General features: G+C 43.5%; 1 protein-coding gene and 1 long non-coding RNA gene across 3 annotated transcripts; one reads left to right on the top strand and one right to left on the bottom strand.

Moving 5' to 3' along the window:
* Window positions 1–1328: 1328 nt before the first annotated feature.
* Window positions 1329–26843, top strand: LOC147054161 (roundabout homolog 2). Its single transcript, XM_085916866.1, has 25 exons — window positions 1329–1556; window positions 8241–8567; window positions 13472–13629; window positions 13824–14083; window positions 14847–14974; window positions 16559–16683; window positions 17582–17753; window positions 17866–18071; window positions 19023–19104; window positions 19163–19331; window positions 19399–19565; window positions 19652–19773; window positions 19851–20067; window positions 20251–20369; window positions 21601–21778; window positions 21928–22146; window positions 22848–22890; window positions 22991–23127; window positions 23238–23510; window positions 24071–24206; window positions 24798–25066; window positions 25134–25229; window positions 25525–25653; window positions 25802–25905; window positions 26244–26843. Exons 1-25 carry the CDS (start codon window positions 1508–1510, stop codon window positions 26253–26255), a joined length of 3897 nt encoding a protein of 1298 aa, XP_085772992.1. The 5' UTR covers window positions 1329–1507; the 3' UTR covers window positions 26256–26843.
* On the bottom strand, window positions 23659–26096 carry LOC147054162 (uncharacterized). 2 transcript variants are annotated; one of them, XR_015066729.1, is made up of 4 exons: window positions 25872–26096; window positions 25517–25662; window positions 24853–25310; window positions 23659–24177 (listed from the first exon to the last, which is right to left on the bottom strand). It is a non-coding gene; the product is annotated as an uncharacterized LOC147054162 (long non-coding RNA). The 2 variants fall into 2 exon arrangements; XR_015066728.1 differs by having other exon boundaries at window positions 23662–24177; window positions 24853–25058.
* Window positions 26844–27953: the final 1110 nt, after the last annotated feature.

The raw sequence follows: 27953 nt of genomic DNA on the forward strand, positions 1-27953 counted from the left end.
CTCGAGCTGCCCAATTCCCATTCGCATTCACGAGGAACAAAAGCAAGCCGGCGTCCAAAAGTCACCCTTCATCAAGAGCTCCTGGTCGAGCCTGACACCAACACAATGAGGTGGAGGGATGAGATGCGCCGACACGGCTGAATCGTTTGCTCTGGGCAAAAGTGAGACGAATCCTCTGGGGAAACGTGCGTCCACGACATCCCACAAGGGAGAGACCCGGTCAGCCCTGCGGAGACGCCATCAGGACCAGATTGTGGGTGGGGACAACAGCTGGTTAATAAATCAACAGGGGGACTCAGCAACATGGCACTGCTATATGACCAACAGGATTTTGCATGATCAAAATTGACTTCGAAATATAGAATAGAAAGTAAATTGTAAGACAAAAGCCAATTTATTGACTTGTTGTTGTTGACAACAATGAGTTAGCAAGTGTAATCATTCTGTGACTGCTTTACGGCTTCATATTTTTTATTTTTTTTTGGGTCAATATTGTTGTGACAAAACTTGTGAGAAATATTACATAGCCCTTATTTGTCGATTTCTAGTAAATCTATTAGATTGAATTTTGTAATTCAACTCTCCTCTGTGTTGACTATCTTAGAATATTGAACATTTGCATTTATTGGCTCTGTCTGTTTTCCAAGCAGATCGAGAAGAAAACACACGATAATCGCTCAGTATAATCTTTTCGAGAAATCCAATAAAGCAAAACGTGCCTACGATTGGAAGAGAGGGAAAAAAAATATTATTGGCATTTGTGTACTGTCTGTCCCTTTCGCTCTGCACGCCGTGTGCTTTTTATCTGTCTCCAAAAAAAATAAAAAATACTGCTTGCTTGGAATCATTTTAAAGCAGGTGTCTGAAAATAGATATGAGCTATAATCCAACTAAAAATGAGATTTTTTTTTTCTCACTCCAATTTGTCCCAGTCTCCAATTTTGCATTTGTGACGTCCACATTGTTAATCACTCCGAGCTTTACTAAGATATTATACCCACAACAAACAAAGGGAGATTGCATTGTTTTGTTTTTTTCCCCCACCGGTGCATTACAATGTGTGTGTGTGTGTGTGTGTGTCCACAGACAAACACACACGCAGAACACAGATGTCGTGTCTGTCCCTTTAAAGAGTGGAGCTGGCTGGAGGATTTGTTGCAGCCATCAGGGGAAGAAGCGCAGCTCTCGCCTCACACTGGCGTCTGGAGCGCAGAGAACACCTTCTCCTCCTTCCCGACTCAGCTAAATGAACTCAAAGCCACCTTTTTCTTTGTATTCCAAGCAGAATCAACCAGAGCTCCAGAGAGTGATGCCGCCGTCTCGTAAGGTTCATCCAAGCGGACGATGATACTGATGATGCTGACAAAGCTCTCCGGGATGGACTGTAAAGTTTGTTTGGGGGTGATTTCACTCGCTTGAAATCCTCCAGCTGGGGCTAAAGAGCCCACTTGGAGTGTCAAGACAGAAAAATTCCAGATTGGAGCTTTGACCCAGAACCGGCTTGGCGATGAACTTTGGACATCTGCTGTTTGGGTTGTTGGCCACATTCACATCAGGTAAGACACAGATGACATGCTCATATTGTGTTACAACCTCTGGTGGCACATCAATAAACAAAAATGTCAACAAGAAAAATCTTAAATGCCACCAAATGAAAAAGCATTTGAATAGAATTGTTCTAAAAATGACATTTTGAACATTTTAGGATTTACTCACATGACATGATTGACATCTTCAATATGATTTGATGACTATAAACTCAGTGCAATAACTCTGTCAATCACCTTTGTCTTAGACTTAAGGGACAACCTGCATATTATTAAAAAAAAAAACCATCCCAGCGGCATCTTTTAGCATAATTTCATTCCGACATTTAAAGACCCGTGCAGGATTATTACTACCTGTAGAAGACCAACATTTATCCCAAAGGACATTGGCCAATTGCTTGATATATTGTGAAAGAATATTTGTTGGACGGGACTAATGCACCTTTATGATGTCTTATTTTAGGAACTTATCGTCCAAGTGGGACAAATGAGCCAAAAACAAAAGCACTTTATAGTATGTACATTAAGAGCTACAATGACTTGCCATCCGGGGGATAACCTCAAAGGACACACCGACCCTTTACTTTTACCACCAGGATCAACCACCAGGCTAGCAATAAAATTTGGTTCTCCATAGGGACGGTGGCCTTAGCTTGAAATGGCCCCCCTCCATTCTCTCCACACTCACCCCCACCCAACTGAAAATGCTTTTAAGCGCTTATTTTTTTATTACCGTTGCGAGCTGGATTACAAAAGCATTCCGACCATTCCTTTAATAGCAGATTATATTCACAGATTTAATCCAAACCCCAAATTAAATGTCAAACAGAAAAAAAAAAAAATTCACAAATATAGATTGTTTGTTGATCATTTATATCCGACTGATGATCTGGATTCAATCCAATTAAAAAAAAAAAGAATATTAATCAAGCAGCACCACAGTTTTGTGATTAAAAATGATCAACTATATTATAATAAGAAAGACACATCAGTTATGTATATATGCATATGTACAGTACAGTAAAATAAGATTCACTGAATAAGAAAATAAGAAAATAAATAAATAAATAAATAAATAAATAAATAAATAAATAAATAAATAAATAAATAAATTAAAAAAAATTAAAAATTATGTTTATTTTAAGAAATAAGATCAAACAAAAGCCTACACTTTGAAAGCCTTTTGGGGTGAGAATAACAAATGGCAACAACTTTCATTGTAAACACAAAGTGAAGTTCTATGTCTGTTTATCAGATGACGTCAATTGGAATGAAAAATGTATGGAAAAGATTCGACTGTGGCTACCGTCTTAACAAATTGTATCACGCTTAATTATGCTACTCTTCACATTGCCCCCTCTTGGCCATAACTAATCAGTAATGTTGGCTTGGAAGTGCACATTTGCATGAAATGACCATCCACGATCATTTCACTGTTTGGTGGTCACTTACCTTTCATGTTTCCCTCTGGGATGATTTTAGCACTTCCATATTCTAATCACGCTCCACATCTCCTTTGCGATGAAGTCGTGTAACTTCTCGCCAACTCAGGTGCTCTCTAACACCCACTATCTTCCTCGTCTGCTCGCCTCCATTAATAGTGTATGGAAAAGAGCGAAGCTCATTTAAACTGCATATTTCCCCATGCGTCTGACGGTAAAGCACTCGAGCGTTGAGTTGATTCTGAGAGCTTTTCAAGAAGAGGAGCAGGTGGAGCTCATTTGGTTATTGCGTTGAGCGGGCAAAATAATGGGGAAGCTACTGAAAGATGATAATGTGTGTGCGGGGAAAAAAATGACTCATTTTGGCGCCGTGAAATTTGCTTTGAAAGTCAAAGGTACTTTATTCAGCGAGGATTGACTTGCTTTTGACATTGTTCCATCGAAAAAAACAAAAAACAAAACGTGGGTGATATTAAACCACATGAAACCACCGCTTGGCTGCAATCATCTTTCCTCATTGAAATGTCGACTGAACTTGACGTTAACGCATCGCAAACATCATGTGACCAAACCCGGAAAAACAATGACCTGTGACATCAGTATTGTCTGTCTACATGTGTTGCTGCACAGCTTGTATCAAAATCATCAATTCCTGAAAGGATGAAATAAAAGGTGCTATTTCTTTCCAATTATTTGTTCGCATTAACCTAGTGGAAAATTGCAAACACCCCTCTTAAGATGTTTATATAGTTTTAAATATAGAAAGTGTAATTGTCTTAGCTTTACAGTAGACTTTAACTGGGAATGGCATTAAACAGCTTGAAGCCTCTTCTAAATTCACTATCCTAAACTGTAGCTTGTTGTGGAGTTGAATTTACTGCCACAATATCTTGAATTTTTGCTCACAAAAAAAAAAAAATACAGACGACAGCCCCTCCCACCTGTATTAGACAACTGTCTATGTGTACGTGCACTGCTTTGAGGTTACGAAATTCATTGATGCCTGCAGTTCATTCTTATGCGTGAGCACAAATCTCTGTTAATTCTCCGTTAGATCCTATTAAGATGTGAGCTCTCTTGGCGAGCGTGGCGCTGTTATGATGGCAAACAAATCTGGCCTCCTCTTTGTGCCCTTGCTGTTGCATGATGACAAATGTAGCCGCCGGCTCACAAAAGCATCCATCTCCGTCTCCTCTACGCGCACACACACACAAAAAAGACGATTGCTTGATAAAGCCTCGGATTCTTCTCAACGTTCGTCTCATCTGTTCTATCCCTGAGTCACGCTGACGGAGGTTGATGATGTCCCTGTTTTGGGTACAGCCGATGATGACATCACCGCCAGATGATTTGAGGGGCCGAGAGGAGGCAAACAATGGCTCAGACGGCTCGGAGTGAGGCCAGGAGAGAATCAAAGTAGACTTGGCTTTAAATTTGTTTGGTAAACACGTTATCACCCACCGGCAGAGGATATTTGGAGCGCTACAGGACTGCGGTTGCCATTTTATTAGCCTTCGGAATCTGGAAATGAATTAAAACGGATTCAATGAGTTGGAATTGAGCTGATTTTTACCTTATGTGTGAAAAGTTGAAGAGTCAAAAGTCCAGGCAAAAAAAAAACACCAAAAAAAACAGCATGTCTTCTCATTGGTTTGAGAAATACTTTATTACTGCCACTAGGGGGCGCTTCAAATGGTAGAAGTGTGTTATTATGTGTAGTGATGAGCTGGTATAACTACACATTTACATAATTGCGTAATTTAATCAATGGATATTTGAACACAAATGGTGCAGCAGCACTTCTAGACAGACAATAGTCACTTCAGTAAAGCAAATTAAATATGTTTCGAGAGACATTCCAAAAAAAAACAAAAAACTGAATTGACATATGGCCGAATGCCATAACGTTGACCTTTTTGAAAATGTTCATGTTTGTGTAGACTGCCAGCACGGACACTGCGACACTTTGGAAGTTTTACATTCGTCACTCGTTACCATTCCGACGTCTCATCCTTTTGTGACTTATAAAATCAACTTAACGTGTCATCAATTTCTCCCGTTAAATGTTTAATTATTGTACCGGAGTGCCATAACACTTTTAATCTCACACCTTGGCCTCGGACCCTTTTACACAGCCCATTAAAGGTGTCCTTTTCACGGCTCGTGTCGTTGGTCCACCAAGACGTCTCAAATGTCTCGTCATCCGCGTTACTACCATAATAGGTCATTTTGTGCGGTTATTTACGACTACGCTAATGTTTTCCTCAAGCTAGCAAATGTTACAGGTGGTCCGAGCTTGACTCGCCCCCTCCCATCTTTGATTTTGCCCAGGAACCTCGAGTGTGGCATAAACGCTTCTAAAGACGCTCTGTCACTTTGCAATTAAGAGCTTGTCTGTCAGCATCGCTAATGGTTAGTGTCCCGCATCCTGTTCCCGCCTTGATGTGTTTGTACAGCGGGAGAAGATGAATAAATCCTCACAACTTAGATACAATCAAGACGATTAGCGCACTCTAATCGTCCTCACGGTCGGTTCACGGCGAGCGAGAAGTCAACCGGGCTGCTAATAAATCACTAAAGTGTTTTTTGTTTTTTTTCAATCAAGGAAGGCTATATGTCTGTGTGGGGAATATCAAATTAGAGAAGAAAATTGCTATAATTCTGCCAGAAAAAGCTCTACGGGCCTCTCACTGTGGATTGATGAAGCAAGGCAGCAGGCGTCTGGAAAGGACGCTAGCTCAAGGTTGCGTGTTGACTGTATTTATTTTACAGACGATAATTTTGCCAATATATCTTGTCCTTGAGGAAGCAGGAGAATCTTTATTTCCTTGTCATCGACATGTTTTGAATTTGTGGTTATTTCGTTTTTGTTAACTGTAACAGCCTTGAGTAGCTGATGACCAGTCACTGGCGGAGTTAGAGGGGGGGGCCACGGGGGCACTGTCCTCCCCCAAATTATACTTGGTGCCAGTTTTACAATTTTTCCGGGTTTTTTTTACTCTCTTTTCCCCCCATCTTGTGTAGAGTACATATACTGACTGTTTATCATCATTTTCTGAAAAATATTTGGGGTTTGAAAAACCTTTTTTTTGTTTTTTGGAACCCCCATGAGCTATCCTTGCAGTTCAGCTACCCTAATGAGGCCCAGAGCTTTCGAAACATAGATGGACGATCGATATGTTAATTATCGCGGTTGTTTGTGTCAGTGTGCAATTATACTGTCATCCATTTCCTCATGCTTAGTATATGTGTGAAAAATAAACAAATTATGCAGACTAAAACACCTCCAAAAGGTGTCCATTATTTAAGCGCCATTTCTTGGTTCTCCTTCAAAAGATGCTTTCAAGCAATCATTCTGTCACCGTTGAAACATTAGTGAACAAAATGTCGCTTTGGTACAAAAGCAAAATGTGTCGGTGTGTTTGCTCAATGTGGCGTAGTCGCATCCCTGATTGCAGACTTGTCACCGGTAGAAGCTCGGCAGCCGTACAAAGTCGAGACGCCAGAGCGGTGTCACACCGGTGACACGCTGGCAAACGGTGTTGACGTCTGGCTGAAGCGACGCTGTGTTTCAAATGGCTGCGTGCTAATGAGAAGCCGCCATCGTGTCATTAATTTAGTCCATTTAAAGTCATTTGTCTGTGAATTACTTCCCCAGTTCTCCCGACGGTCAATTGAGTTATTAGTTCATGCGTAGGCAGCCCAATTGGTTAGGTTTCATGCTTCGGAAGGCGTTGCTAAAATAATGAATTGCTTTTTCTTCCTTGTGCTTCTTCAATGTTGGATGGAGGTCATGAACGGATTACAAGAGTTTGATTTGAGCGTATTTTCAGCTCAGAACATTTGTGTGGGTTGTTCTCAGGAAGTATGGTCCAGGAATGTGACAAACAAGTTGAAAACTTTGTTCATAGGAGATTGTAAATGTCGTCTCCTCCATGTCACCAGACCCAAATTGTCTGATTGAGTTCTCATACAGTCGTGATATTAAATAATATAAATGAGATACTTTGAAAAAATATGTATTTATCTAAATTTATGCGATGGACTTTTGAAGGCCATCTTAGATGAGAGCAATCAAAGATGGTGTTTGTCATAGATGCAAACATTATTTTGTGTTTGCTATAACGAGTCAACTTCTTCCAGCATTTGTTTGTTTGTTTGTTTGTTTGTTTGTTTGTTTTGTGATGCCATCTGGTTCCCGTGGCATAGAAAAGAGAGTTTCGAGTGATATTTTCAAGCCTTCCAGATGGCTTCGTTCTTGTTTGAGGGCTTGTTTACCATCGCTGGGCATAAAAAAATGTGCTTTGCAAACGGCACGGTTAAGAGAAGAGGCCATCTTGAGCATTAGCATGAGGGTCACGTATTTTGACGTGTTTGCGGTGACCCAGCCAGGGCGGCGGCGGGGTTTCTTTTCTAATAGCTCGATTAGCGGTTGCATAAAACGTTTAGAGCGGTGAGGCGACCTTGAGGTGTTAGCGGCACGCTGGCGTTGCTCCCAAATGCTGACTTCAGGTTGACCAAAAGATGTCAATCTGCTTATGGCTACAAAATGGAGGATTTGCGCCCCTTTAAATCCAACCTATAGCATGAACATGTGTGTCATTAGGTTACTCTCAAGTGCTCATCTGCAATCATAATGGATTTTTTTTTCAGTCCAGATTATGTGCTGGAAATAATGCCTTGTAAGAGCAGCCCAGTGACCATTTCATTTTTCTTTTCATTTTTGTTGTGTTAATTCCACGAGGAGGAGACCATCTGTTCGTCAGAATCCACCTAAAAGCGCCGGCGTTTTGAATTATTCATGGCTAAGAGTAACACGTTGTTAAGGATGCCAGCTCGGCCTCTAAAAGCTTAGCGTAAATCTGCTGGCCCTTTTTCCCCTCAGTGGTGAGGAAAAAAAAGCTCGTAATGGATCCCTTGGGAGACGCGGAGATAGAGAAAGAGTTATCTTCATCACCATAGCTCACCTCTCATTCTCTCAATTTCGACTTTTCGGCCCCATAGTCTCCTTCAACCGCAACAGGCTGACCACCGACATAATAAATGACAAATTAAATGCTTGGCTGCATCCTGAGTGCAGACCTTGTCCTCTGGGATTCTCAGGACACAGACTGAATGCTTTTGAAAAAATATCATTGCAGTTTTCTCTCTTCCCCTCCCTTCAATGTTGCAGTTGTGAGCTAGATATAATAATAACAGAAAATCAAATATATGAATGATGTCTAAATATATACATCTTTCTGTCTCTCAGGGTCACGGGTGCGGTTCGAAGACAGCGCCCCTCGGATCGTGGAGGACCCGTCCGACTTGATCGTCTCCAAAGGGGAACCGGCCACCCTCAACTGCAAGGCGGAGGGCCGCCCCGCTCCCAGCGTGGAGTGGTACAAGGACGGCGAGCGGGTGGAGACGGACAAGGATGACCCTCGCTCGCATCGCATGCTCCTACCCAGCGGCTCGCTCTTCTTCTTGCGTATCGTCCACGGCCGACGTAGCAAACCCGACGAGGGCGTGTACACCTGCGTGGCGCGGAACTACCTGGGGGAGGCCGTCAGTCGCAATGCTTCGCTGGAAGTTGCAAGTACGTTTCTGGGATATTAAATGTTCAATTAAATATATTTTTTATTTATTTAATTATTTAATTTAAATATATATATTTAATTTGAAATTTAAAAAAATAAATAAAAAAAAATTATTTATTTATTTATTTATTTATTTATTTATTTATTTTTTTAATTATTATTATTATTATTATTATTATTATTAAGATAGCTAGCTAGGCTAAGCTGCTTAGTATACACTTTGTTATGTTTTACAGAGGGAAAAATGATTTTACATTGCCACAAAATGTAAAATGGAATAGCGCAGCGCCTTTTATTCAGGTGCACCATGTTGGAACAAATCACATTGATTGTTGCTGAACTGTGTCGGACTTCCTCTTTAATTGCATCATTTGAGATTTGACTGCGTGCGTATTGTCTTTGTTGTGCAGCCGAGGACTACAGCAGGGGAGCAGAGCAGGCACACGACACGCTCGCTCCTCTATTTTTCTTTCCCGTCGACCCGGGACGTGCGCCATTGTCTTCTCTCCGCCTAATTGCGCCAGCGTGGCTCGGCCCCCGGCTGAACCGCCGCTCGTCTTGGCGCGGGGAAATGGATTAGTCGTCGCCTTGATTAGGGGAAGCTGCAGAAAAGATTAGCAGGGTCGAATCGCCCCGGTAGGGGAGACGCAAAACAGCAGTTGGAGTCTTATCTGGTGTTGTGGCTTCATGACAGAGGGGCGCTCTATTCTGCACGGCTGGCCTCATCTGCATTTAAAAACACACTTAGATATGTTACACTACTCCCAAAGATACATGACATCGGGAAAGTAGTCAAGCTTGGTGAATATTTCCCAAATTGTAGCAACATTCTGTCAGCAACATAACACGCAAGTATTTCCCCTGCAGCCGTGCACGGAGCATGATCTGTTTACTTTTAATCTGCCTCCCTTTAGCAAGCAGAAGGGCATATGCTAAGCCAGCATGGTAGTGGTCTTCTTAGATCCCCCCACCCCCACCCCCACTCCACCTCCCCTATGAGGGCGATTGTGCTGACTGTGGGCTAAAAAAGTGACCCAATTAGCTCTGGCAGGGTAGGCGAGGATTGGGAGTGTGTGTGTGGGAGTGTTTTAATGAGAGACCACTTTTAAGATGGTGGTCTGGCATGAGGATTTGTGTTTGCGTGTGGCATGACAACAGGTGGTGGAGAGGAACTGGTGTACAAGTCCCAGGACCGCTAATGAATAGCTATACAATCTGTTCCACTCTTAGCGGAACAATTCAGCGAGATTGACGTTTGCTAGCAGAGCGCAAAGTCAACTATCCTAATTTGATCTCTGCCGGATTGTGACTTTTTATATAACTCCACTTTTTCTAAAAGCAGGACTATTCTTAATCATATTAAACTGCAGGAATGTATTGTTATTTTTTTAAAATGTGGATATTTTATATGGAGTTTAGCCGGTGCGTTCAAGTCGGATTTTTTTTTCTGAGCCGTAATGTACTGAGCGGCTTTCGGGTTTCTTTTGTGGGTAAAGCAAAGAAAATATGCCAAGACAAAGAAAAAGTAGGAACAAAGCAGACAGAGTTCATTATTTAGATGCTCACTCCAAAACTAAAAATAATAACAAAAACTCCCACTCGATTTTTTTCGCAATTATTCCGAAAATGGGGGTGCACGAAATGTCTTTCAGCTAGCGAGCGCCTTGTCTTAAAGTGTTGTTGCGCTTGGATGCAAGCCAGTGTCGTTATTCTCTTTAACTACAAGCCTCCAAAGCCTTGAAAGAATGAAAGAAAGAAAAACACAAAATAATGAGACAATGTCGCAAGTGGCGCTTCCCTCCAAAGTGCCAACACACGGCATCACCGATGCTAACGCCTCAGCGAAGAGACGGCGGTCACATGGCGTGGGAGGATTAGAGTAAAGTAGGACAAATAAAAAAGAAAAGTTGCTTTAAAAGGCTCTGCATCCAGATGTTCCTCTTATTCCCGATGAGGGATTATGAAGGAATCAAACTTGTCGGGCGGAGCTGTTTTTTCTTGTGTTTGGAAAGCTTCATTCTAAACGGCTGCAAACTGATGATTTGGAATTGTCTGAAATAAAGAGAGATATTGAAATGTTTCAAACAAACAATATTTTCAGGTATGTGGCCTTAGATCGATACGAAAGTTGGAATCTTCAAGAAACTTTCATTTTTTTAAAACTTATGTCAGGTATCGGCGAATTAGGAGCCTAAAAAGTCAAAAGGATTTCATTTAAATAAAACAAAGACAAACAAAGCACTAATGGACATGGAAACTAAATAGACAGAAATGGAAAAAAAATAACAGAAACAAAGTAACATAAACCGTAGACACAAGTGGCTAAGAGAGCTGATTGGAAGACACGAAGGGGCGGAGCCAACAACGACAGGTGCAAACATGACAATAAACAAAAAGTTCCAGGCCAATTGGATTCATTTTGGCATTTTGGCAAGTCGGCAAATCAACTTGCTAAGCAGGGCAGATATTATAATGATATTCCTACAAGTAGACTGCAATATTAAATAAATAAATAAATAAATAAATAAATAAATAAATAAGCAGCATTGTGTACGGTGATAAATTAATTAGCAGGGAGCTCGGTAGTCTCGCACTCGAGTGTAAAAAAAGACCTGCGTTAATTGTCGTCTTGCTGAGAGACGGACCACTTTACGAGCAGACAATGCGAGCGAGGATTAAAAGGATCGTCGTCGGCCCTGCAACCGATGACTTCATTAGTTCTGACGGGCCGCTGGAATCGGACCACGTCCCTAACAGCCTTATTGCCAAATGAAATGTTCACCCAAAATAATAAGAACATGCACACGGTGCTACGTATTGCGGAATAGTGTGTTTGCAAACTATTCAGCAGCCATCATTGGAAAAAAAAACAACCCCAAATCAAAACAAGGTCAGATTGTTTCACGAATTCACAAGACATCATAATAAATATTGCAGTTTACGATCCGAAGATTTCACTTCCCAGCATTTTCCCATCCACAACATGACAGAGGAGCATCATGTTTCTTTCAGTGTGTCACTTATGTAAATAGCTTGTCGCCTGTTGACTAAACCGCCCCGCGGCTTCGATTAACATAAAAAAAGAGCCATCAAATGAAATTGTATGTGCTTTTTTTTTTTTGAACTCGTCTCCCTCTCACTAAATCTAAGAAGAAGGCGATGCTCGGCAGGGGGATATCAACATCAATCTATCGAGAGCTGGCTCCCTGCTTGGAATGATGATGCAACACTTATTTAGCCCTATTTTGTCTTTTATTGAAGTGCACAGGAAGCGCCTCGGGGAGATTGAGTTAGGAGGATTTGTCTCACTGCGAATCGGAAGGGTCGGAGCCTCGGCTGACCCCCCCCCCCCCCCCCCCCCCGCTTGTCCCATTCGGTGCTATCATGGCGGAGAAGTTAGGAGAGGAGTGACCGGCTATGTCACGGCAAAAGTTGCAAGGATCTCATTAGCGGCACTTTAAGGCGGAACAACGGAACCATCATTAGTCATCTTTAGACAAGTGCTTAAGATGGCCGCCTCGGAAAAGTTTTACTTTCTGCAACTTTCTCTTCTTTCAAGTACCATCTGTCTATCGAGCGCCCACAGGCAAAAGTTCTGTTCCCTGCCCTCTTATTTAGTGCCCGCTTCCAAGATTTTTCATCCAGCGTTTTGGATTGATAGCGGCATCAGAGAACCTTTGTGTACAGGGCAAATGTCACGCGGGTTGATTTGGAAAGGGATTCTGGTGTTTTGTGTTTTCAGAGCAGAGCTCGTTACAGGAGCCAAAATGGACGCCCTTGTAGTTTTACATTGGAGTATTGAAGAGCGAGGGGATGACAGTTGCTTTTGTTGTTGTTGTTTTTTTTTGCACGTTAGGTGAATGAATATAAATGGACGCAGCGATATCCTTAATGAAGCCTCATTTTTGCAAAAGGTCACTCGAACCGTTTCTGAAATCATCCGTGGTGCGCCGGTAGGACTCGGTCGGAATATTCATCATCGTTTCCCCGAGACGCTTGATGATAACGTTCCATTTTTACAACCTCGCCACCATCGTTTAATTTCAAATAAGCTTTGCGCAAACCCGGCGGGTTTGGAGATTGATGCTGTACGGCCCGGCCCGGCTCGGCTCGGCCCTGCCGTCGCATCGTGGCAAACGTGCAGATGATTGATGGAGCTCACAATCGCTCGCAACTCATTGAAGTTTGGTTAAATGTCATTAAGTTGATGCTAATACAAATCTTTAAAAATGATGAAAATATTTAAAAAATAATGTTTCTTTTTCAAAATATTTGTGAAATAATGCCAAAATGTAAAAAGTATGCAGTGGTCCATTCTATAGCTGCACCTTTCAGCAGATCTGCACCCAAAAAATGTTTTTCACTTGACTGGATGATGCTAATGAGCTACTTTTCATCGGCAGGTTGAAGTCTTTTTTCAAAAGGGGGTTACTTTGAGCTACTTTAGACTGCCTGATAAAAGTTGATCTGCTGAGCGAGATTACAATGATGGATTCCGCCACGGAGGAGACGGCACGGTTTGACATCCGAGCTTTTGCTCTGTCAATCACGGCGGGAAATAAAAAGATATCAAGACTTTGCAAAGTCAAACTTCTCCAGCAAACATAGGTGTAGTCACATTCAAGGCTACAGTTCTTTGAAAGGATAACGCAAAGCTTCTGGAAATACACCAAAAAATGAATGAATTATGAATTGTTATTTGTTTACTCGGTGTAGGACGGGGGAAATGTGCATAATTCATCAGCTCCGCCAGAACGGACAACAGAGAAAAAACGCTACGGGAGAAAGTCACGCAAATCAAGACTAAACAATTCCAACAAATGTTTCGCCAGCAAATATGGCCGCCTGTTTCTCACCCATGTAATTAGTTCTGGTGTTGTTGTTGGTTTTTTTTTCTCCGCAGTACTCCGAGATGATTTCCGTCAAGCGCCGAGCGACGTGGTGGTGGCCGCCGGCGAGCCCGCCGTCTTGGAGTGCGTCCCCCCGCGAGGTCACCCCGAACCGTTGGTATCCTGGAAGCGCAACAACGTCAGGGTCAACACCAAAGATGAACGCATCTCGGTGAGTAGCGGTCAAATCTTGTCATCTCGATTAATTGTTGTTATTTTTTTTTAATCTCACATTATGATATAAATCACAAAAAAAATTCAGCATTTTGACTGAAAATTCTAAAATTATTTCAACTGGAATTCCAATTCACATGATCTATTTTTTTTTTTTTGATAGAAATTTGACTTAGTTGTGATTCGTTTTAGGTGCGCGGGGGCAAGCTGATGATCTCGCACACCAAGAAAGGCGACGCGGGCATGTACGTGTGCGTGGGCACCAACATGGTGGGCGAGCGCGACAGCGACCCCGCCGAGCTGGTGGTGTACGAGCGCCCCGTGCTGGTGCGCAGACCCGTCAACCAGGTGGTCATGGAGGACGACACCGTCGACTTCCTGTGCGAGGTCCACGGCGATCCCCCTCCCACTGTGCGATGGCGGCGAGAGGACAGGGAACTCCCGCGAGGGAGGTGAGAATTGTCAACAAAATATTTTTGCCAACTAGACTTATTTGTAGTCAGATTTTTTTAAAAGTATCGGTGGCTGGTATCGGCAGCCTCCTTGATAACTCAATACCTCAAAATAAGAGTGCCAACTACTGCCAAAGAAGACTTACTTGGAGTCCGTTTTATTTTTATTACCTTAAGTATCGGTATCTGGTATCGGCACCCTCCTTGCGTACTCGGTACCTTAAGAATAAGAGTGCCAACTATTGCCAAAGAGAAACTTTGTCTTTTTTTACCTTAAGTATCGGTAGCTGGTACCGGCAGCCTCTTCAAAAACTCAATACCTTAAAATAAGACGGCTAGCGGTCCGTTACGGCTACCTAGTATCGGAACTGTGACCTTGAATATGTACTTTATGAGGTTATTATTAGTTTATGAATATGAGCGTGTGGATCAATGGTCTGACCTAACTCAATAAAGACGAGACCATAAAAGGATTCATTAGTCGGCAGAATTATCCTGTGACTGATTTCCTTTGCCGTTTTCTTCCAACTCAATATAGCGTGTACTTAGCTAAGCCTATTAAATAATTCTGCATTTGCTCACTCGCTAATGTAATTAATATTTGAAATTAATCGCTAATGATAAGTGGAATGACTTTCCATACTTTGCAACAAGAGCTTCTGTTTGATCTTATTATGCACATAATAGCGACTCGGCTTCTTAAAGCGAAATTATTTTCCAGATGATGGCATAACTTCCCGCCGGGCTCTGTTGGTTTTGTTAGGTTCGAGATCCGCAATGGCAACAGCCTGCGTTTATTCCGCGTGAAGGAGCAAGACGAGGGCACGTACACCTGCATGTCGGAGAACAGCGTGGGCAAGACGGAGGCCTCGGCCATGCTCCAGGTGCACGGTGAGCCGATGAACAGGAACAAGACATGCATTTTGTATGGCGGCTGAACATGTTCAAGCATGCGTGGAAGCTTGCAACAACAACAAAAAATGTCCCCACTTTTTTCCCAAATCTTTAATCCGCTCATTTTTTCATGTTGTCAGTGCGGCACTAATACTCTGTTCATGTTCACAAAAAATGTGGTCATTTCCTGTCCGGTACTTGTTTTGGCCCGAGTTAGCATTCGCCCACATCTGTCGGGATTATGCTAAACTGTCGGGATTAGGCCATTTGACAGATGTTTTGCTGGACGTGCGCTTGAACTCGCTGCCGCCGAGCAGCCCCCGTATTAATAAGACATGACTCCTCTTCCGTTTCTCCTTCCTGGTTTTCCTCGCCCTCCTTTTTTTCCTCCACTTATGCTTTTATCAGTCTAAATGAAATCCAATCCCGGCAAATTGTCGTTCACTCCCATTCGCTGTGTGTGTGTTTTTTTTTTTTTTTTTCCGCACGCTATCGGCGCTCTTGTGATGTCGCTGCGTGTTTCATCCATCTCATTAATTTTCCATCTCTCTCCGTCTTGTTTCAAACCCTATCATCATTCCAGCTGGCCGGCTGCATAACTTCCACCCCCCCCCCCCCCCCCCCTCCACCCTTGTCGTTTCGTATTCTTATTTTCCTGTTTGACAGACAGAGCGTTTTCCTTCGCTTTGAGGAGCACAAATAGAAAAACTTCAGATAAGCACAAGTCCAAATGACTACATCACAGACTCATAAATCCGTTCATGTCTCTGTCGGTCCTTCTATTGCTTAAATTAATTCTCACTCTGGATTTCTGAGCACCAATTAGCGCAATTACTTACTAAGAGAGAGGAGCAACGTTTGACCTCAAATTACTCTGATACGCTTTGACTCGTTCACTACCATCGACGGCTATAGACGTCAAAGATCCATTTTAACTGGGTTGACAGTGGAAAGTATTTTTGCTTTGACTTACACGGTGACTTTTTAGCATCTTATTATTTAAATGTGTGACTTCTATAAAACTGGTTCCGATGTTAAAATTTTGCACGAGAAACCTGTGGGAAGATAAAAACATGGCCAGGTGTTTTCTAGCAAAACAGCAGACGCATGAGATGCGATTAATGTGACTCACGCAGCCCACGTTGTGCACCGAATAAACATGTTGAAATTTCATGTTGGTATTTTTCCCAAAATTGTGCATTTCTAGTTATTGCTGTTATAATGTGTTCTTTTTTTTTTTTTTTTATCAGCCAATACCAATTTGGGCATTTTTTCACTGCCAGCACTACAAGTCCCAGAATGCAGCACAAAAATTCACGTTGAATCTGACAAGATTTACTGACATTACAAATGTTTAACTTCTGAGAGACATTTTTCCATTTTCCATTCCTCTTTAAGGACACGATCTGATGCCGAAAAATGTGCTGACTCGCAAACATAAGGGCGGACTAAAAGCCACGAGGTTTAATGGCCTATCTATCTTTGATGAGTTGCACAATCACGTGTGTTCGGGGCAATGATGACAGCCAGGAAAAAAGATGTACTTAACAAGCTTGGTCTTCTTCTCCTCTCTTGCTGCAGTGCCACCTCAAATCGCTTCCAAGCCACGGGACCAGATCGCCTCCCAGGGGAGGAGCGTCACCTTCCAGTGCGGCACCACGGGTAACCCCCCGCCTGCCATCTTTTGGCAGAAAGAGGGCAGCCAGGTGAGCAATTTCAAGAGTCACTTCAACGCCGCCAGGCAAAACTTTTGTGACATCTTCTTGGAAGACATAAAACGGAAGGAGCTGCTCTAGTGTAGAGCGGATGGGAGGAGAGGTGGAGGAGGAAGTATAGCAGGTGTGTGAAGAGCCTCTGCGGGCGTTACTTGAAGACAAACGGTGTCCTCCTTCCACGTGGGGGCTATGAATAAACAGCAAGAAGTTGCTTCAAATGTTTTTTTTTGGGGGGGGGGGGGGGGGGGGTGGCGGGGGTCTGTTTATGGGAATTATGTGCCTGGTCCTTCCACTCACGTCTAAGCCTCTTACAGAAATAATGTGCATGCTTGTGCAAACTCATCTATGGTGGAAAATAGAAGGAAAAAAGTGTGAAACATCTGTTCGAGGCCCTCATGTGGATAACATAAAAAAAAAGACCTTGTTACTTTTTTTTTTATTACAGCAATTTTTCCTCTACAGACTCGTCTGTTTCCCCAAAGCTGTTGTAAACGTAACTACAGCAGCTCATGAACGCTTTCATCTGCTGAGACTACTTGAACTCGGTTGCAAGCCAAAAACCAAAGGATAAGAAAGCCTCCAATCTATTCGACAACTCAACTCTTTACCTCTGTTGCTAACCAAAACAGCAGTACCTACCATATTTCCTCAAATAGAAGCTATTCTTTAAATAGAAACCATTCTTTAAAAAGACACATAACTATAATTATGATATAATATTCATTGATATAATTATGAGATTATTTTCCCCACTTATGGGCGGTAAATGTAATTATCTCAATCTCCTCAATATCTGTGCGGGTTTACAATTCCCTTCGCCACCTAGAGTACCGGAGTGGAACAGCATCAACGTAATGATTTTGTTACTGTCATGTTGCTGTGTTTCCAGATGTTGCTGTTCCCTGGCCAACCGCCATCCCAGTCAGGCCGTTACTCCGTGTCCATGAAAGGCGAGCTGACCATTACCGACGTCCACCCGGAGGACTCTGGCTTCTACATCTGCCAAGCCATCAGTGTGGCGGGTAGCGTGCTGAGTAAAGCCCTGCTGGAGGTGGAAGGAGGTATGATTAATCCCTTCCACCATCTTGACCTTTCACCTCATAATACATTCATTATGCTGACAATCCATAACAATATTTTCTACATCGATGTAAGTAAATATCTCCACGCTAGGACCTTCAGGCCAAATCCCGCCAATCATTCGCCAAGGCCCAGCCAATCACACGCTGTCCCAGGGTGCCACGGCTCGCCTTCACTGCCGAGTCATCGGGGGACCCTCGGTCAGGATTTCTTGGGAGAAGGACGGAGACAGAATCGAGGGGAACGACGCACGCTTGACCTTAGCGGAGAACGGCACGTTGGAAATAAGAGACGTAGAGGTGAGCTTTATATCAAAATATCACGGTCAAATTACGACAATTTGAAAGTCTCCAAATAAGGTCAACGAGTCTGTCTGACCTTCATCGTCTTTTTAGTTTTTCTCTCCTCTCCGCTTTGATGCCAACTGCCAATTTATTCCATAACGATGAGCGCGTTTGAAAGAGCGACGTCTCCGAGGCGGCACCTATCTCTCGCTCCGTTGCAATTTCGTGCTCAGGCGGTGTATAATTGTAATGTTAATGAAAGGCCCCTGTTTGCAAATGCTAATGGGCTGCGCTTTGATGAAGGAGTGGGAGCGCTATCGGGGGGCCGTAACCCCACCTGGACTTTGGCGAGACGGCATCCTTTATCCTTAATTGAGTGGAGATAGCCTATGAATCATCTAACTGGCCTCTAATTAAAAGGCCTGCTTATTGTCTGCGATTGCAAACTTAACATTAAGGTTGGCTCCAGTGCACCACTGAGAGGGTGAGGAAGAGGAGGAGGAGGAAGAGGAAGGGAGTTGGTTGGTTGGTTGGTTGGTTGATCTGCCTTGGCAATGCGCTCAATGGAACAGAGGAGATGCATTAGTGTAACATCGAGGGGGTTGTCGAGGGAGTACAAAAAAAAAAAAAAAAGAAAAATGAAGATGACGCGTCAGGAACTAAAAATATTTAGCCCGCCCGTGCACTGACATCGCGCCATCAATATTTCATCGGCGAGCTGAAGTCATCTGAAGATGTTGCATGCCGCCAAGGTCGACACTGCGAAGCATGATCTCATTAGGTCTCTGGATCTTTGCAGCGGTACGGGGCGGGGCGGGTCCTCAGACCGACTGTTACAGTTTGGGCCGAGTTACTTTACATGTTATTCTCAGAATCGACGAAGACAAACTCCTCCACACAAATCAAAACGGATTTTCCCCAATTCGTGTCCCGTGTCCATCTGAAATTCCGACTTTGGTCCGACAGGAAGCCGACTCGGGTATGTACACGTGTGTGGCGTCCAGTCCCACGGGGGAGTCCAGTTGGAGCGGGATGCTGACCGTCAGAGGTAATTTGCGTTTCCGTACGTCATCTCCAAAACATCTCAGCGTCCCTTTCTTCCTCAGAAGGCCCGGTCTCGTCCCCGTCCCGGATTTCCGAGTTCATCCAGCTGCCGGGTCCCCCGCAGAAACCCGTGGTGACCGACGTGACCGGGAACAGTGTCACCCTCACTTGGCAGTCTAACCCACACGAGGGCGGGGCCGCCGTCACCTCTTACGTCCTCGAGGCCTTCAGGTACGTGCTGCGTCAGTCTGTCACTTTATTAAGTACCCCTGCGCCATCTTTGGATTGTCGCCCGCAGCCAATCGGTGGGCAGCACCTGGCAGACGGTGGCCGACCACGTGCGGCACGAGCGGCACACCGTTGTCGGGCTCATGCCCAACACCGTGTACCTCTTCATCGTCAGAGCTCTCAACTCGTACGGCCTGAGCGACCCCAGTCCCATCTCGGAGCCCGTCAGGACGCAGGGTGAGATGATTTACTTCCTGGATGCCAATCACCATTTTTTTTGCGAAGTCTCAGCGGCTGAGTAGTTATCGAAGTTTGTGTTCCAGACGGGAGTCCTCCAGAAACGGGCGTGGACCACAGACAGGTCCAGAGGGAACTCGGCGAGGTGTCGGTTTACCTCTCAAAGCCCGTGGTTCTGTCACCCACCAGCGCCAAGATTTCTTGGACCGTAAGTGTCTAAGACATCGCAGAAGCTTCCCCATAATCGGATCACCGAATTTCCGCTTCCTCGCGCCAACTCCGCAGGTGGCTCGTCATTCCCGCAACGTTCAGGGTTACCGTGTGTTTTACCGTACCGTCGGCAGCTCGTGGCTGGTTCAGGACGTGGAGGCCACGTCGGAGCACAGCACCGTCTTAGAGAATTTACTAGGCAACGCTGAATACGAAGTGAAGATTAGGCCGTACTTCAACGAGCTGCAGGGACACGACAGCCTCATGGTGTTGCTACGCACTCCGGAAGAAGGTAAATGACACCACGTAAAAATTCTCCACCCAACTCCGCATGAGCAAGCACTAAAAATCGGAGGCGAGGAAAAACTGCCACTAAGGGAGAAACCTCAAGCAGAACGGAGAATGTCTACGCTTGCGAATAGCGCTGAATAATTATAGCGATGCCATTTTTATTTATTTTTTTATCACTCGGCAGTGTCGAGCGAAGCACCGCAGGCGGTGTCGGTGGTGCAGCTCACCAACAGCTCCAGTATCAGCGTGTCCTGGGAGCCGCCGCCTCATAGTGTGTATTGCGGCATCATTCGGGAATACAAGGTGAGTTTATTTTCTTTTCAACATCAAGCAAAAATAAGAGCTAAAAATAGAACCTTGGATTACCAACTTGATCTACTGACTGACTTTGATCTCTGCATTCTCATGCAAGGAATATTTTTGAAAGTAAAATGACTTGATTCGATTCAATGGGATTACGATTATGATTCGATTCGATTCGGTACGTCTCGGTTGGAATGTATCGTTGTCTCTTTACAAATTGTTCATAATTGATGAATGAACTTGTCAGGACTGCAAATGTGACATTTTCTTTAAAGACAGATATATATATTTCCCCTCAAAAAGACGATTTGATTCGATGCGCTCACATCTTTCAAATCAAAACGTTAGCGCTAGTTTAGTGCACTTGACCTTGACTAGTACACATTTTCCTTGACTAGACCTCCTTAAATTACAAAGTAATAATTTTGAATCAGTTCGTACATTTACATGTGTTAGCATTAGCATTAGCACTAGCTGTTATCCAATGGATTTATTAGCATTTAGCGTGTACAATGACCGGACTGGCTTCGGAGCTCATTATTGTCACAATTTGGTTTGCTGGCCACTACGTGTTATATAACCAACTTCACCAAGTTGGTCAGCTTGTTGACATTTGTAGCCCTTGTCTGTTTGCATTTATCACAGTGATGCTGTAAGGGAAAGAAGCGCCAGTATTTCTTACTGCATGCAGGGTGTGTTGCAATGCAACTGGAACAAAATGGTTTTTTTTTCAATCCGCCTTCCTTCTGTAGCTTATACACTGGCATTATGAAATTAGTGATTATTCAGAGCCTCTTATCTGTTGCCAGTACGTGCCGTTGTCATCGCGTTCTCAAGCTTCGCCGTGCCTGTCATCTCCTTTCAGCGTGCTGATAAAACGCCAGCGTTCTGATTATCTATTCTCGCCCAGTCTGAGCGCCATGCTGATGACTCAGACCTCAGGCCTCATTTCGGAGAAGAAAAGGGGAGAAAAAAAAAAAATACAGAGCAGAGTTGTTGTGATTCTGTCTGTTATGTATTAATGAGAAGAAATGCCATCGTCATCTGCCTCAGGCAAGGATCGCTTTTAATCCCCTTAAACCACTCGCCGTGTTTGCTCTAACACTGCCTGTCTTGAAAGGAGACTCAAACTGTATTTTCTTCTCTATTTTTTTTTTTTTGCCTCGAGATTTTTCTTCCTTTTTTTCAAACACCGCAACAAAGTGTGAGCTCATCGACGTGTTGCGTTCAGGTGTGGTGCGTGAGCAGCATCTTGGACCAGGAGAAGCAAATCAACCGAACGGTGGACGGAGCCGTTGTGTCCATCCTGCTCAACGGTTTACTGCCTGACGTGCGTTACGACGTCAGCGTGGCCGCCGTCACCAGCATCGGAATCGGCCTTCCCAGCTCGCCTGTCCATTTTGTCCTCAGTAAGTCAACTATTTTTATTTTTTATGACTACCAACTAGTTGCATATTGTCCACCTTGAGCTTTGAAAGGTTATAAAAGGGTGGCGTGTGCCCCCACGGCCCCCCCTCTAGCTCCGGCAGTGACTTTTAAGCGCGTGTTCGTTCCTCAGCTCCACCGGCGGGCTACGCCTCCACGCCGGTGAGGACGGATGGCGACGTGAGCATCTCGGAGCAGATCACCGTGGTGGTGCGGCAGCCGGCTTTCATCGCCGGGCTGGGCATGGCCGCCTGGTTGGCTCTGATGGGCCTCAGCGGCTGGTTCTACTGTCGCCACCGCCGCAGGAAGCAGCTGGGCCACTACACTACGTCTTTTGCGTACACGCCGGCAGGTGAGCGAGCGATCAAGAGCCAATGGCTGCATTTTACAATACAAAGGTTCCATGTGGGTTTTTTTTTTTTTCAATTTTGCCGCCATGACACATTCTATTTGTTCCTCCTTGAAAGAAAAGAAATCGTCACTCGAACCATCGCAGTGTAAATCCAGCCAAAGTGAACTCGGGTTGAACCTCTGAAATGTGACACTTTTCATTTTGAGATAGGCGGAGTTGTTCAAATTCGAAAGGATTACTGTGACTTGGACTGTCACTTCTGATAGACTGAGAGAAAAAGACAGCTTGACACGTTTTCATGCAAACAACTCATGGGAAAGTTCTTATTAGACCTCATGGGACATGCTCAAAGCTTACTGTCATTGTCAGCTGATTTTTTTCCATGAAGCAACAAGAAATTGTTCTTTAATTTCAACTCAATTGGAACTCAAGGCCTGATTTAGAAACATTATTTTCTATCTGGACCCAAACATACTTTTATGCATCATGCAACTGCCATTATAATTAATTCTTTACACAGAAGGTCGAATGCTGAAAAATCTTTCATTGGCCAAATTGGAAAAAAATTCAACCTTCAAAATATTTTTATAAGAGAAAAATGAAATCTAAATGTAATATTTTTCTTTTCTTTTTTTTCCCCCCAATTTCATGGTCTCAAAACAGAATTCATGCATGATACTTTTTTTTTTTGCTTCCTTTAGTTGGTTTTGCTCACAATGAAGGATCCGGACATATGAATGGAGGGTAAATATTATCCTTTAACATTTAATTCTGAAAATTATTTTGATGCTCATCCTCAAATACCCAAGTACTAAAAACGATGCTTTAAATTCGTTTCTTTCAGGCCGGGTATGTTGGGCTCGAACATGAGCAACTTCCCATGGCTGGCCGACTCGTGGCCCGCTCCTAACCTGATCCACAACAGCAAAGATTCCATCAAGTGCTCCTCCGGCAAACTCGACTCTGAGAAATATTATAACGGTAAGAAAGCTTGCCATCAAACATGAACACTGGCGGCGCTAGAGGGGGGGGGCCTATGGGGGCACCGCCCCACCCCAGAGGAAATCATTTTTACATTTTTGATGGAACAGCTAACTACCAGTCGGTGAAGCACAACACGGCGTCCAACGACAGCCCCATCTACAGCACCATCAACACGGCAAACGAGGAGGACCTACTGAGCTACTACGACACCTACTCCAGCGCCTCCTACAAACAGGGGCCCGACCCGTACAGCAGCAGCCCGGCGTTATCCAACAGTGGCCTGGTGGCTCTGGAGCAGGACCCGGATCAGTGGACCATCCAATCTGGACACTCCACCACCGAATACGCCAAGCTGCACTACTCCAAGAAGAGCAGCAACGGTGATTAGATAGCTCCATTTGTCATCTCCTTCTGATGAGAACTCAACAAGGTTGCGGAATGTTTTGCTTAGACATTTGCCGTCATGGCAACCGGCAGGACATTGTGCCAAGGGACAGCTTGGAGGCATAACAATAATGTGTCCTTGCATCATTGAATTCCATGCACGTCACTCACGATAAGCTTCATTCTTGCAATTTATTTGTTTAATTACTCAACTCGGTTCCATCGAGACAGCAATTCAAGGACGACCTCAACTGAAGCGCTATGCATCATGCGAATGCAATCGTCGAAAACGTTTTAACATAACGTCCTTTCGAAATCATTGAAGAATAACAAAGTTAGAGAGAAGGAAAAAAAAAAAAAAAAAAAGCTCGTTTGAACATTCCCGACTGGCGATATAGTGAAAAGTTCAGATAAAATGTTTAGTGTTTTAGGATCAGGATATTTTTAGAGGTCCACCGAGCAGGAAAGGACGTCGTGATGAGAAGAGTGTCCTTCGTGCTCTGTCTGACGAGCGTTCGTTCACTCAAGCATGTTGTCTCCATTGGACTCTCGATAGAGAAACTGGTCAAGCAGAGATCCACCGGGTCGGTGTGCAAGCCGGCGCCTCTCACTTGGGTAGACGTGTTGTCGCTTCCTCTTCCCGCCAACAAGGACGGACGCCACCTAGAGGTAGACCACGAGGATCGGCGCAGGTAAGATGGCCTTCTAATTGTGTGTGGCAGAAGAAGGGCAGGGCCACTTTTTCCGTGCCGTGTCTTTAAGTCACGGAATTAGCCCCAATGTGACAACATGAATTAACGGCACTGACATGTCCCGCGTTTAATTGAGCCTGTCGGCATTCAACGGGTTAGTCATAAAAGTGCTCCCGGTACTACGAAAGAAAAGAAACTGGAAGGCAATGTTTGGGGACTGCCATGTTGGAGATATCACTCCTGGTAAAAAATTAAAAAAATAATTGCTGTGATAGAGCAGGAATTTCTTGGGGCTGAATTTGCCTTAGTTTATTATTTTATTTTGCATAGAGATTGGATTTGTCTTTCATTTCCTCCACATTTTATGAATTATATATATATATTTTTATTTCTATTATATTTTTTATTAGAATTCTATTTATTATTCAACAATGAATGAATTTGCAGATTTTTTTTTTAATTGTTCACCCTGTGATTAAAAAAAAATGCAAGGTAACTCAATCATTTCTAATTTCGCAATTTATTTTTCTCAATTATTCAGGGCTCCTCGAGTCCTATTATTCTAAAATAACAGTCCTCTTCCGTTTTTAGTAGTTCCGGGGAAGAAGACGAGGACTGGTGTCCCCCACTGCCCGCCAGAACCTACCTGATGGACGAAGCTTCCTCCGCCCTCCACTCGGCCACGTCCTCCCCTCAGCGGGACCCCTCCGACAACACCCGACCTCAGCACGTGGACCTGCTGACCCGTCAGCAATCCCACTTCTCCCAGTCCAATCCGGATCTGTTCACCAAGCTCGCCGAAGCGCCCCTCAGCGCCACCCGCTGGGCGGAAACCTTAAGGGGTGACGGCCTCTACAAAGGTCAGTTGCAATTGGGCTGCCAATCTCTTCATGATCCTCGAGGTTAATATTGGCGCTATCCCGCCAGGACAATCTCCCATCGCTGGCGTCGATTTGAGCCCGGTGGCGCACAGATGCAGAAACAAGAAGAAATCCTCCAAGGATGGAACGCTCAGACGAGCAGGTATGGTCTTCACTTAGTGTCTACTTATGTTTTTTGTTTTTTTTAGCTGTTGTCTGCCAGATTTCACTTTTCAGAATGAAACTGCATGCAATATCACAAAGAGGCATGATTAAAAATCAAGATTAAAAGGTTTCAAAAAAACATATACATTGCCCATAATATGCCCCAAGTGGTAGATACGTATTTAGTGTTAAGCATTAAATCAAAACAAAGGCCATCTGTGAAACCATCTGCCTCCTTTCCGTGCTAATACGAATTGTAACTAAGCAAGGGTGTTTATTTCCTACTTGGCTAGAGTTGCCCCCTCCTCCGGTTCCTCCGCCCACTGAGAAGTCCCTGCAGCCTCCCGCCGACCTTGGGACCCTGGCAAACGACGATCGTGTTTCCCCTCACCGGAGAGCGGACGTGAAATGGTCATCAGAAGGTAAGCTAGCTGTAACAATGACAAACAAACAACAGCTGGGTGATGCTCATGAAATTTATACATTAGGATTGGGGGGAGTGTTTAGGGTTTAATCTATATCCTGTATCAAAAAAACAAAAAAATCTAGTCATTTGCTTCTCATCTACAGATGAGAATGTAATCCAGTACGGGTCGTCGGAGCAGATGTCAGATTTTGGGTCATTAGGTGGCGTCTTTACCCGCTCTCCAGCTTCTACACACATGAGGAAGCAGGTACGTGTCCGTTTCGATTGCAAACTCGCTAAGGAAAGCTTTTTGTCGTGAACGGAACGGAGCAGGGCGACCAAATGCAGTTTAGACAGCGGACAATCTAACACGACGACCTAACCGAACCAGAAACTGGACTGACCGAACGATAGACTGGCTAACAAAAACAGAACTGGCAGAGACGTGAGACAAGAGACAAGCAATCATCCGAAAAGGGCGTGACACGCAGACAGGACTTAAATACGCGACAGGTAATGAGAGGCAGGTGACTGATGAGTACATAGAGGAGGGGAGGGGCGAGCACACACAAACTACGAATCGTGACACTTTTTCTTTCCTTCCAGAACCTCATGTGAGCTTCTCCAATTCCGTCTTTGGGAACCATTCATCAATTAAAGTGTTAAAAGAGAAAAAAAAAAAAAGGACTTCACATCCAAGTTGTCTATAAAATGTCAAGATTCAATCCATGGGACCCTTTCAGTGTTTTTTTTGTCAGCCTGGATTATTCGAATAAAAAGAAGTGTACATATTAGCTTGTGCTAATCGATAGCCACCATTAAACTGTGCACATCTGCAATATTGTGACAGGAGTGTGTGTGTGTGTGTGTGTGTGTGTGTGTGTGTGTGTGTGTCTGTTGCATTTCCATTGAGTGTGTGCCAAGGTCAAGAGGCCACAACAGTGTACTGTCTGCTTGCATTTGTAATCCTCTGCTGCTATTTCCACACATGCACACACGTACACACGTGAGGCTTGACTTGTGCTTTGTGTCCGTGGACTGTATTAAAGCAACACTATCAAACTATTGGCAACAGCGGCCACTAGTGTCCTAAATGGAAATTATACCACAGGCATATATATATATATATATATATATATATATGGCTATAAAATAACATGAAAGTTAGAAAAATAAAAAATATTTCGGAATATATTTCAACTTTCAGGCAAGAAATATTAAACTATTTTATTTATGAAAATTAAATAATAGAATATATAAATAAATATAATATGTAATGAAACAGTTACTTCAGATTTCATTGCAAATAAATAAAATAAATAAATCAAAGGACTATTTCATTATATATGCAAATAAATCTAAACAATAATAATCCCTAAAAATTTAATAGTTTTTTAATGTTGCTTTAAGAATTACACAATAAAAAGATCCTCAATTTGTTGTCTTTTATATTTGATCTTATTAAAATGTTTCCCCTACTTTGTGTAAATACCTTTTCTTCCATTTTTTTTTAAAAAAACACAGAAGATTTGGGGGCTTTGGGTGGGAGAGAGTATTTTTGCTCAATGAGATGTCGAAGCAACCATGACATGGTGTGGAATTTTGAATGTATCTGAGAAAATGATGTGAATATAGTGTTCCAATCACGTGTGTGTGTGCAAGTGTGTACGTGTGTGCCGTGTGAATATCGTACTGTCCTGTGACACCATTCATTATTTTTAATAAATCAATTTTTAAAAATTTGGAAGGTGAGTTCCATGTCTGTAAACCTTGACCCCTAAATCAAAAACTTTTAAAACACTAATAAAAGTTTGAAACCGAGCCTGAACCGCCACAGCAAAGTTCATAAAATAAAAAAGCAATCGCAAATGCATTTAAAAGGTCAAAGTAGCGCAAAATAAGTTCAGTTGACAGAACGGCATTTGTCCAAAGACTTTTTTTGTGGCATTCTGAAAGGAAAGTGCTCAGTCATCACTTTTCATCAGTGAGGTGCGCTTTAACAGTTTTGTGTTTTCAGCAGATTCCCTCCAACAACAAAACGCATCGTACGGCGCCCCGTGATTGGTCGCGCCCGCATTGTTCGCTGTTTCCCTCCGGCAAACAAAACTTTCCCGACACTTGCAGCCACACTCGGCCTGGTTTGCGCGTGGAATAATCACAGCGGCACTTCATTTTGCTTTGGGAAAGGAAAGCACGCGGGCCAGGTGAGGAAAAATACCAGCATCATCAAATGTCATATTTTTAGTATTCCAGATATTTACTTTTGTAGGATTTTAATCTCTTATTGGTAAAAAAAAAAAAGGTAATGTCTCAGAA

Source organism: Syngnathus leptorhynchus, chromosome 7, assembly GCF_054491065.1.
Source record: "Syngnathus leptorhynchus isolate UIUO chromosome 7, UIUO_Slep, whole genome shotgun sequence".
Lineage (NCBI taxonomy): Eukaryota > Metazoa > Chordata > Actinopteri > Syngnathiformes > Syngnathidae > Syngnathus > Syngnathus leptorhynchus.